Source organism: Terrapene carolina, unplaced genomic scaffold, assembly GCF_002925995.2.
Source record: "Terrapene carolina triunguis isolate 2854851 unplaced genomic scaffold, T_m_triunguis-2.0 Scaffold22, whole genome shotgun sequence".
Lineage (NCBI taxonomy): Eukaryota > Metazoa > Chordata > Testudines > Emydidae > Terrapene > Terrapene triunguis.
Window position 1 is genome coordinate 20146856 of NW_020664373.1, and position 12742 is coordinate 20159597.

General features: G+C 39.9%; 1 protein-coding gene across 1 annotated transcript in view; it reads left to right on the top strand.

Annotated features, from left to right (window-relative positions):
• Positions 1-12742, top strand: part of LOC112107599 — a 53907-nt gene that overhangs the window by 26017 nt on the left and 15148 nt on the right. The window contains exons 3-8 of the mRNA XM_026648219.1: positions 3634-3721; positions 5715-5890; positions 8025-8232; positions 10064-10145; positions 10763-10857; positions 12007-12132. Of these exons, the coding sequence (XP_026504004.1) occupies positions 3658-3721; positions 5715-5890; positions 8025-8232; positions 10064-10145; positions 10763-10857; positions 12007-12132 (751 nt within the window). The 5' untranslated portion in view covers positions 3634-3657. The remainder of the gene's footprint in view (positions 1-3633; positions 3722-5714; positions 5891-8024; positions 8233-10063; positions 10146-10762; positions 10858-12006; positions 12133-12742) is intronic.

Below are 12742 nucleotides of genomic sequence, written 5' to 3' on the forward strand. Positions count from 1 at the left end.
TTTATACCAGTCCTTAACATATTTGAAGACTGTTATCAGATCCCCCTCAGTCTTCTTTTCTCAAGACTAAACATGCCTTTTTTTTTTAAAGCTTTCCTCATTGTTTTCTAAAACTGTTTTCATTTTGTTGCTCTCCTCTAAACTCTCTATTTGTCAACATCTTTCCTAAAGTGTGGCACTCGGAACTGCACACTCCAACAGAGGCCTCACCAGTGCTGAGTAGAGCAGGCAGTTACCTCCTGTGTCTTACATAGGACTATCCTGTTAGTACAGCTCAGAATGATATCAGCCTTTTTTTGCAGCTACATCACATTGTGGACTCTTGTTCAATTTGTGATCCACTATTACCTCCAGATCTTTTTCAGCAGTACTACCACCTAGCCAGTTATTCTCCATTTTGTAGCTGTACATTTGATTTTTTCCTTCCTAAATGATGTACATTGCACTTTATTGAATTTCATCTAGTTGATTTCATACCAATTCTCTAATTTGTCAAAGTCGTTTTGAATTCTAATCTTATCCTCCAAAGTGCTTGAATTCCTCCCATTTTGGGGTCATCAGCAAATTTTATAAGCATACTTTCCACTGCATTTTCCAAGTCATTAATGAAAATATTGAATAATACCAGGCCCAGGCCTGACCCCAATGAGACCCCACTACATACACCCTTCCAGTTTGAGAGTGAACCATTGATAACTTTGAGTATGGTCTTTGAACTAGTTGTGCATCCAGCCTTATAGTAATATAATCTAGACTGAATTTTCCTAGTTTGCTTATGAGAATGTCATGTGGAACTGTGTTAAAATGTCTTAATAAAAATCAAGATATATCACCTCTACTGCTTCCACCCCACCCCTCCTATCTACTAGCACAGTAACCCTGTCAAAGAAGAAAATATAGGATGGGTCATATATGTATATTTAAATAAACAGCACTTTAAAAAATGAGAGACAGCTAGAACAGAGGATATATTTCTTTAGTTTGATATCAGTAATACTAGTTGATGCAGTGTCCTGATCTTGCTGCACTTTAAAGTTTACATTCCTGCTGCTAAATGTCTGTGAAATTACAGTCACCTGCCAATATTGTATGGAAGTGAAACCTCTGAATACATGCAGATAATTATCTGTGGTCAGGATCCCTTTCATGTGAAAGATATGAAATAAATGTATTGATATTGCACATGCAGTTCTTTGTTATCCACATAATCCTTTGACTCTGTCTTTTGTGACCAGTACAGTTCAACTATATTTAATATGTCTGGGCAGAACCTAATCCTTAGAAATTGTAAGAGTTGGGAACAAATCTTTATAAACTGATGAGTCCAGATTTGTTCCTTTGTTCCTCTTTTGAAGATATCCAAAAAACAATAATAATATAATTGGAGTTTAATTTGTTGATACTAGTCCTTTCTCTCCACTTTGCTATCCCCAGAATAGTCACATGAATAAACAAAGGGTTGCAAAAATCAAGAATGTGCCTATGTGTGTATGGGTTTTTGTCTCATTAGCAGGGCAGTTAATTTTAGATTTGGTACTGTTGCATTGCATATACTTCAGTTTGATAGCTTTCTGCTGAATGCTACGCGTTCAGTGGTCAAATTTGATTAGATTTCTTTTTCCCTAACAAGCAGGGTGTGTAATTTCATACACAAGTTTAACAATTGCACATGCAGATGAAAGATCGGCATGCAAAAGTTACTAGAATGGGCCTTTGGAGCTCTGTTACCTGATTCATTCAGTCACTGCAAATAAATGCAACTTGAGCATGGAATGTTGATCCACAGACACAACATTAAACCCCCAAGTCATTACTCACTCGCTCTGACTGGGGAGACTGATTGTCCAAAGTCACATTCTAATTGTCTGGTTGGGCCCTTTGGATGTGGTCAGAACCTTATTACACCAGTTCCGAGTTGTACCCCACTGAGATCTCACCACCACAAAGACATTTTAAAAAGCCCTACAGCCATTACGCTTAATAAGCTTAAAAAAAAAAATTCTCCCCTTATCCTCTTCCCCGTCTGTGCTCAGAACAGACAGTTGAGGGGGCTGAGGAGCAAAGCAGCATCTGGATGGGGGTGAAGAAAGGCCTGGATTGGAGGGCAGTGTTAATTGCTCCCTGCTCCTGGAGTTCAGATGCCTGGTTGCCAGCAGGTTGTGGCCCACTGGTCATGGTCAACTCTGTCATAAAAAAAGAAAAATCACAAAATTAGGAATTCTTCAATATCCCCAAAGTCCTTTTTGAGAAATGATGTGGTGAGCTGAAGGAGGCATTTGAATCAGAAACTGCTGCTGGGTAACAGCAGAAAAGAGGGACCCAAAGAGTCCAGAGAACTTCAGAAGAAAAAAAATCAGACAACTGTTATAAAAAACTAAGTTAACAATAAATAGATTCAAAATAGAGAAAACCATTCTTTCATCATGAACTGTGTTTTAGCGGGAAGGTCTTCATTGCACACATGCTCCACCTCACAAAGAAAGGTCTTTCAGCAAGGATACCAGTGGGCAAATTAGTGACCAATAGTGGCTTCTTTCTACTCCCATTGAAGTCACTGGGAAGACTCCCATTGTCTACTATGATGCAATCAGGGCCAAAGTGCACTTTTTGGGCAGTTGAAGGCCATCCGTTTGTGGTCTCCTGTCTTGCAGTATACTTGGAACTGTGCCATCACCTGATCAATGCACACACTGTTGCAACTTATTGGCACACACAATGCCCACTCCTCTGATACCCCTCCTCCCTCCCTCTTTCTAAAGTAGACATGCCATTATACATTAATGTGATCACAGACATACATGCTACAGAGTTTAGGAGACATGTTTATTTTGGTCCACTTGCTGTTGAAAATGAGAATTTGTCCTCGGTGTATATTACCCATTGATAAAAATTTTTGATTGAGTGATACCTGGAAAAACAATGGACATAACCCCCCTTAATGACTATTTAATGCACTCTAACAGTAATGCTGTGCATAACATCAAGCAGGCAAAGTGAAAAAATGTTATTTGAAGTACATTCAGTTAAGGTGATATAAGGATCAGTCCTCGAATAAAATCAAAATTAATCATTTAGCTGCAGTATATTGTGAAGTAACATTTAAAGCAGCAGCAATTACAAAAGCGTTTTTTTCATCCCGTTTCCTTGCCTCTCTGTTTTGCTTATGTGAACAAATAACCAACTTCAGCCGAAACACTGGTGTAAATTGGTGGTACTCAGGATCAGAACGTACAGCCATGCAGCTAACACCAGCGAGGAATTTCTTTAAAAGGGGCCGTAGCAAATCTGGGACACAGGAATGAAATGCTTTAGAAACAGATAATCTTCACTAGACAGATGGCAATGCCAGGAAAGGAGATAAAAATAGTTTTGAACTGTTGAGCTGCTGCAGATTCATGGTCAGAACAGAAGATGCTCTGCAATACTGAAACTCAGAGCAGCTTCACATTTTTATTTACTAAGGAGCATAAGAATGAAGGAGAACAATAGGGAGACACATGGGGTGAAGAGTAAACGTATGCATAATAGAAGAATGAAAAGAAAACTAAACCAAGTAATAAAGGGAAGAAAACTCTGGAAAGCTGTTAACATTTCCTTGGTAATAAATGCTAAACAAATGGATTTCATTATCAGGAGGCAAGGAGTTTTAAGGAAAAGATGGCAACCCCCAGTCACCTCAACTTGGACCGCAGCTCAGCTTTAATACTACAGCAGCAAATCGGTATGAAGCAATGTCATTTATCTGGGTCTATTGTTCCTTTTCTTTGTTGAACACATTCACAAATTAGCACATTCTTTTTGGCAGGACATCTTTCACCCAGCAATTAGAAACTACAGTAGAACCTCAGAGTTACAAACACCAGAGTTACGAACTGACCAGTTAACCACACACCTCATTTGAAACCAGAAGTACGCAATCAGGCAGCAGCAGAGACAAAAAAAAAAAAAAAAGAAAAAAAAATACAGTAGAGTAATGTGTTAAATGTAAACTACTAAAAAATAAAGGGACAGCAGCATTTTTATTCTGCATTGTAAAGTTTCAAAGCTGTATTAAGTCAATGTTCAGTTGCAAACTTTTGAAAGAACCATAACATTTTATTCAGAGTTACGAACATTTCAGAGTTACGAACAACCTCCATTCCCAAGGTGTTCATAACTCTGAGGTTCTACTGTAGCTTAAAACAAGGAGCTCAGGCAGAATTTGCTAAATGACATATGGGTATGAAATGTCACTGAAGAGTTTGAGGACCACTGGTCTAGGCTCACAATTACAGAAAATACATGTAGTTATATTATCCAGGTACTATCTGAGAATTTACTCAGACCTCACCATCATCGTACCACACAATCATCATGGCATTTCCCCTCACAACTCTCTTCATGATGTAACAAAACATTTCCCCCAGTTTACAGTGCAGATTAACTGATTATGCAAAGTCATACAAGGAGCCTGTGACTTGTATGTAAACCCAGGTCTTCTGCATCCCAGTCTAGTGCCCTATTCACTAAACCATGTATTTTGCTTTATATTGCCACATTAAATGCTATGAGTGTAGTAACTTGAGTGATGGAATTTAGTTGTAACTCTTACTAACATTAAAGGGAGCCACACATCAAAACTCTTAGCTAAATCACATTGAGCATTTATTCCTGGTACTCAACTTTGCCCTCCACTAACACAACTAGCTAATCCAATATTTGTAAAATAACTGTACAGTACAAAGGAAAAAAGACTATTTAGAAACGTAATGGATTTTTTTTCCTTGAGCTTTCTCTTATTTCTCTCCTCTAATACACAAATAAGGAATCACATGAGCAAAAATAGTGGCTGCTCGGGTAGCATTTCCACCTGGGAATGGGCAAATTTTAATCAATAGAACTTCTTACTAACTAAGACCCCGATCCCCTAAACACATACTTACTAAACTCTAGGCACATTAATAGTTCCATTGACCTCAAGGGGACTGCTCATGTGCCAGAAGTTAAGCACCTACATAAGTGTATGCAGGATCAGCCTCAAAAAAACTTCTCTGTATTCAGCTTCATGTTGTCTTTCATTCCATCTATATTGCATTGGAAAGACACTATTTATGGTGGTTCAGTATTTATTAAGCATAATATTCAGCACTGGCTAAACATTAAGCGATTCTCAAACTTCATTGCACCACAACCCCCTTCTGATCACAAAAATTACTACATGACCCTGAGATGAGGAGCCTGAACCCAAGCCCCACCGCCCCAGGTGTGTGTGTGTGGGGGGGAGGGGTGAAGGGAGAGGGTGGCTGAAGCCCCAGATGCAGGGGGCTGTAACCTGAACCCCACCGCCCAGGGCTGAAGTCTTTTGGCTTTGGCTTCAGCCCTGGGCCTGAGCAAGTCTAATGCCAGCCCTGGTGACCCCATTAAAATGAGGTCATGACCCACTTTGGGGGCCCAACATACAGTATGAGTCCCACTAACCTCTAATCCCTTTGCCAGAGATGCAGCTACATTTTATTACCCACCCTCCCCACCCCCATTTAAAGAGTTGCCCCAGGCCACAGATGGGTTTGGTGTCAGAGCCATTAAGACTTAGGAGTTCTGAATTCCTAATTGGATGCTCAGAGCACTAGGCCTCAGCTCTTTCTCCTTAGGAGTGCCTTGTCAAAGAAGGAATAAGAGGTATGCTTCCCTTTTGACATATCCAAGTCACACATTCCGATACCTTTGTTTTACAGCGAGTCTTAAGAATCAGGTCGGTGATCTTCTGGAGGCCAATGAGGCTGCTGTTCTGGAGCTGGCAAATGCAGACGAAGAGATTTCACAACTGAAAAATGAAATGGCTCAATTAAAATCTGAATATCTGCAGAAGATAAAAGAATCCAAAGAAGAAAATCATCTTCTCAAGGAAATGGTAAGGAATCTCCCAGGCCCGAGAAAGCCTAGCTCAGGGGTAGCTCCGAGCCGCGTACAACAAACTTCAGAAGTTTGAGAGCCGGGACACGCCTGCCCTGTGGGAAGGGGGGTCTTGGGGCGCCTGCCCTGTGGGGATGGGGGTCTTCTGCCCCACAGGTAACACCTTCAGGGGGTCAGGGCTTTAGCCCTGCTCCTATTGAAGCCCCAAGACTCCCCACCCTGCTGGGCAGAAGCCAGAGGTGACATGGGGGGGAGGAGACGACCACATAGAGTCATGTACCACCCCATCTTTGCAGAGTTTACTGGCACCACTTGGTCACATGCTGCTGCCAGGCCCCCTCCGTGCATCGTAGCTGCTGGAGCCAGCATGCTGGGAGCTGCAGCTGTGGGGAGAGGCAGCAGCAAACACCTGGGAGCTGCAGGGAGGGGCCACTGAGTGTAGAGAGGGGTGTGCTTGGGGGGCATGACTCAAGCTGTCAGGGGGGGCAAACTTTTAAATTGTGCCTCCCCCCTCAGCAGGCACCAGTAATCTCTGGCAGAAGCTCTTAGCCCCATCACCCTGCTGCAGGGCAGAAATCCCAAGCTGCTCCCACCCCCGTTTGGTATGTGGAGAATGGGCAGGTATGGGGGGCTCTGCAAGCTGCACTTCAACCTCATGAGCTGCGGTTTGGCCCCCCCCGGCCTCGCTGCTGGCTACTTACTCAGAATATGGTGTATTACGGGGAAAGAAGTGTGATGCAAAGTTGTGTACGGAGAACTTGCACTGTACAGTGGGAACATAAAGCCGAGGGGAATTTGAATTTGGATGCCTAGAGTTTCTCCAGCTTTCCCTTCTGGCTGATAGACAGCATGTTACTGGCAAACTCAGGAGAAAGCCACATCCAGCCCCACAGCCGTCCCAATATGTGACCTTCTGGAAAGGGGAAAAGGGGGGAAAAATGAGCAGAGCTGTAAGGGGACTCAGTCTCACAGGACTGTCCCTTCTCACAAGAGTCATTTACATTTTATGCATTAAATTGCACAGAAGTCTCCATTTGGTTAGCCAAAAAAAGCAACAAAATGAATGTATACAGTTGTCTTGTATAGTAGTAAAATGAACCAAGGAGAATATCTGGTTTATCAAACAGACTCAGGCCTGTGTATTCTCTTTCCTCCCACTCCCACCATGCTGGCTTTGCACTGTGTTTTTTCCAACTTGCTGTTTTTTATACAGTACCTCGAGTCCTTACAACAGGACATCAGCTCCATCTCATTGATAACAGAAGTGTACAGTAATTAGGCCCTGATCCGTCAAGTCTTTACTCCTGAGATCAGTCCAATTGAAGTCAATTCCTTCATCGCATGGGTTTGTCCCTGTGCATAAGGGTTGTGGGATTAGGCCCCGAACTGAAAGTAATGTCCCAATATTGACAAAGTAGCTACTTTAATAAAACAAACTTGTTTTTCGTAGTATTTATGAGCAATCGAGGGCAATATGGTTATATTTCAATTCCAGTTTTAAAGAACAGCACTGAAAGCTACTGGGAAACATCTCCACACACTGCTTTTATGGCTATAATAAAAGTTGCTTTCAGTTTTAAAGGTAGGCAACGCAGTGTGGGGATTCCATGATACACTTGGTGATTTGTATGGCTCATGAACACATGTACATTTCTCTCCTTGGCTGATGGATTATTAGAGTCACAGCCAGCCTGCGCTTAAATGGTTTAACCATATTTTGCATAGTGCCCTGCTATTACTCTATTAGCATCATTGTTATTATTATATTTCTCCTGGTTTTTTTCATCTTGTAGGCTTTCCTATACTACTGCAGCTTCCCAAGCAATTATTCTTGCTGTGGAAAGCATGCAGGTAGAATTCAAAGCAATTCTATGAATTATTTTAACTCAGATCTGTATTTAAATGAGCATTACAAGAGCTCAGAGAAGATGTATTTGACTTCAAAAGCACATTTAAGAAGTTAGCTTCCATTCTCTTATGTCTATACTTTATTATAATCTCTCTCATATCTATACACACACACACACACACAGTTTCTCTCTCCAAAACGTAAAGTCTCACCACAGCTACCCTCAAGCATTATCTAAATGCTATAGGCAATGAAATAATGCCATGCCATTTTTATTTTAAAGATGAACACGGTGAGCAAGAGGCACGCTCCACTAGCAACTTATGAGCAGGACCTGCATGAGGAGATTTTTCAACTAAGACGCGAGTCCAGGAGGTTGAGAGAACTCTGTCACCAACTAAATGAGGAAAACCACAGACTGAAAGAAGAACTATGGGATGTTAAGAGGGAATACGAACGGCTAGCACAGATGGCAACAGCTAGAAAGAAGGGTAAAGCAGGCAGCCCAAAAATATGTCATTTTACAGTTTATTTCTCAGGCTCTTTAGAGGTCTAGGAAAAGACAAGCAATGAAATGCATGACACTGATGCATGGCATTAAAAACATTTTAATGAGTCTACTTGAAATGGTATAGTTTAAATAAAATGCTTCTTCATGAAAAACCATGTATCACCCCATCATTTTGGAAGTAAAATACAGAGCAGGATGTTCTAAACCCTGTTCTGTATTTTCTGCCACCGTGAAGTACATCATTTTACCCCAGGCTCTAATAAGAACAAGAGCTATAAAACAGTGTCTTGGTGAAATGTAATGCACACTTGTTTTATTTCTAAGACTTCAGCTTTTACTGGAAAAACAGTTTGTTTCAATTTCAGTCATTACTCTTCTTCCATATATTGTATCGTGAATGTGGTGCCTTGCATAAGTACACAATTTACAACCAGGGCTGTACACTTCAGAACAATTTTTCTTGTTATGATTGGAACTCTGTGCCATACAGATCACACTTGAGACTGTGCAAATGAGCCTTTACAGGATGGATGTTATTCACAGTTTGAATTCTATAATGTACACAACCCCCCAAGGGCTCAGGACAGCTAATAGCCTTTCAAGACAGGTTTTGGGCCTATAGAATCGCCCCATAATCTTACTTGGTGAACTTTCTGCTGCTCTCATTTTAAACATTCCACCTTTTTGAAGCTGCAGTTCCCCTTTAGAAAAGTTCTGAGCCCCAGTTTGAATGGTTTTCAACTAATGAGAGACTGATTGAAACCAATTGGAAAACCTGTGTGTGTAAAAAGGGCAAAGCAGGACCTACCAATGGTCCTGCTTGAAAAGTCATTGGGATGGGAGAGTGAAGGACACAGCTATGCAAGAATGAATAGACAAAGAAATGGCACCATTCTGTGCATATAGAAGCTGGTTCAAATGCTCATTAGAAAGCACTAAAAAAAGTTATAAATGAATTAGATACTTATTTTTTTTGATGGATTGTATCCCTTCTGCCAATTACTGAGGGGACACATTTGCGCCACTGGAAATCTTATTCATAAGAGAAATGCTATTGAGCACAGCAGCATGCACACATTCCAAAGGTTCTACAAGGCTGCATCGAAGGCCCTGATTCAGCAAAAGCCTTAAACACATCCCTAAGTGCAGGGCTGAAGCCCCATTGGCAAATGAAGGCCAAGGAAAAGGTTGCAAGAGGGAGATGAATATAAAGGGAAAATGAAGGATGGAGAGGAACAGGAAGAGCAAGTCTTATATTGGAGGGATAAAAGGAAGGAACAAGACAAAGCAAACAACCAGTCAGTAGACAGCGATCAGCACAGTGCACATGGGTGAAAATGGTAGGAATTAAGACCACCTCTTGCCAGCACTTTTCGAATCTCTAAAACAGGGGTAGGCAACCTATGGCACACATGCCGAAGGCGGCACACGAGCTGATTTTCAGTGGCATTCACACTGCCTGGGTGTTGGCCACCGGTCCAGGGGGCTCTGCATTTTAATTAAATTTTAAATGAAGCTTCTTAAACATTTTAAAAACCTTATTTTATATACAACAATAGTTTAGTTATATATTATAGACTTATAGAAAGAGACCTTCTAAAAACGTTCAAATGTGTTACTGGCACACGAAATCTTAAATTAGAGTGAATAAATGAAGACTCGGCACAGCACTTCTGAAAGGTTGCTGACCCCTGCTCTAAAAACTACCCTGAGAAAAACCGAGAAGTGAAAGCCTGGTAATTCGACAATAGACATATTAATAGACAATAGGCCAAAAAAAAAAACCTCTGCATTCAACTACTCTTTTTTAGGCCAGACCACAACATTAATTCCTTGGACTGATCTTTGCAAGAAAGACACTCAGACTAGAATTCTATCATCAGTGCAGTATGGGTAAGTCATGGGAGAAACGCATGTAATCTTTTTCTATTAACCTTATTATGCTAACCAGGGAATGACACTATAAGCAAGCAGTACACATTGAGAAGAAATGAGTCAAACTGGACATCATGGAAAAAGCTGCATGAAGTGTAAAATAATGGTATCACCATAATAAACACTTTACTCCCCCTTACCAGAACAGCAAGTTGCACTCCAGCCTTTACAAGCCCCTTTTGTATTTTGTTTTTGTACTGAATGTCCATCTATGCTGAGCAATTCTATAGGCACAATTTTTACTACCTAAACAAGTAGTGAAAATACATAATAGATGTATCTTATTCAATTTCCCACCCACAGAATGTGATTAATTGTACCTTCTTGTCAAAAATCTGCTTTAACCAACCAGCATGTCAGAATCTGTTTTGGATAGGATGTGCTAAGATTTGAGCAATTCTGATAAGATGGTATAATTCTCTCCAAGCCCCCATCTGTTTTCACCAGCTTTGAAAATCTTTGTTTTGATAGTTGTATACAAAAAGAAAAAGAAAAACTAATGGTCATGATCCCTCATGTTCTTTACAGAGCAATAAACAATCAGTGGTACTGTTTTCCCATTTCTTTGCTCTTAGCAGGAAAGAAGGTTTACAAACAGATGAGATGAATGGAATTCCCAGCAGCAGAATGGTGTCTATACTCAAAGTTTTCAGCCCCCATGCATGTGATGGTAAGTGATGTTGAGTTTGGAAATTGCCATGCTGGGATTAATATATAAAAATAATTTTTAAATTGGGCCTTCACTGTCTTGTGCTTCAGTAATAAAGGTGTGATATTGGGATTCTTAGCTGTATTTCCAAAAACTTCCCAATTGAGATCTTACTGGGTTAACGTGCATGTGCAATGAGCTCTGTGCGGGCTCCCTATGCACAGCTCATTACAGGGCTATGGTGTGAAACAAGTTAAATGAGGAGCCAACATAAAGGATCCAGATAGAACGGCTATCATTTTGTCTTTCTGATGAAGAACAACTTTACTATTATTAGTGTTTTCCTTACCAGCAGCATAAGCAGTACGTTTAAAACAAACAAACAAACAAGAAGATTTTTTCCCCAAAGACATTTTATACCCTGTAACTTTTACGGTTTGAATATTTCCCCCATTTTTTAATTTGTTTAACACCAGGTAGCCTAATGCCCACATTTTTAAGCCATCCACACTGCAGTTAAACTTAAATGATCCATAACCAGTGCTTCTGAGATGCCTTGGTCTACAAGAGGTGATAAGCAAGAACTTCTCTTTTGCTTTCTTACCTTCATCACTTTTATGTGCTGTTCCTGATAGTAGAAATATTGCTTAAGAATGTATATGATACATGGTCCTGTACATCAGTTTAGAAAACACTGATATACAAGTGATTTGTGACGTGAGTTTAAGTATGTTGTTTTCCTATTGTTTCACTGCTTTCTGCATTAGAGTGTTCAAATTTAAATAAATAATAAAATCACATTTATAGGCAAAAATTACATGTGTAAGTCTCTGAGAATGGAAAAAATCGTCTCTTAAACAAATTGCTTAGCCTAGTATATTCCTTTATTAATAAATAGAATAGTAATTGTACTAGTAAGCCTGAGGTTCATCATAAGCAGCTTAGTTTTTCTTTTCTTAATGTATCAAATTCCGCTTTCTGTTTAAAACTAAGATCTGCTCCACCATCCATGATGCTGGCTGTTAGGTGCTACACCATTACAAACAACATAATAATACAACACTATTAACCCTTAGTGCATTTTTACTGCTCAAAATAGTAATTGCATCTTTACAGTAATATCTAGAGCTGGTGAAGTCGATATGAGCAAACCTTTTTTTCTTTCTTTAGAAAGGCAACAAGAATGTTCTAAAAGCAATGCCTCCTCAATGTCTATGAATAGTGAGTCTACAGACATTCTGATCACTGGATACCATGATACAGGCTTAAAGAAAGAATCTAAGAGAAACTCAAAAGGTACATTGTTTTAACTACATACTGATTAGAGTTGTTCATTAAAATTCTCTCCAGGTCAATTGATGCTTTTTTCTATTGCATTACATAGAATTTTTATTTCCAATACCTTTTATATCAGTATATATTCTACCTGAACAGAAGAGTTAATTCTGTGGTCAGAACCCTGCTGATGGTTAAATAATCTTGCCATATTTTCACATGCAATCTACTGTTGTCTTAATAGTCAAACAAAGCATTGTGACTGCCCTTTATTCATATTTTTGGGAAATATTTGTATCAGAATGATCACTGCTTCTCAGCTGGGATTACAATAGTACTTCTTTTTGAAAAAGCTGAATATTCACAATAGCAATCAAACATGTTCTCTGATATATACAGTAGGCCCTGGGGTTCAGATACTGCACTGAAAGTACTTTAGATATGGAAGCGTGTTGTACAAATAATATCAAGGAAGCTTTTAACTTTTTTAAAGTAAATTCTAATTATTTAACTTTTGTAAGTATTATATTTATTTAGTTCTGTTTTCCCTAAGAAAAACTCACAAGAGGGGCCTCACCTCTGTGAGGATTCTCTTACCTGTACCATCTTTATCCACCCATAGAAGAGGCCA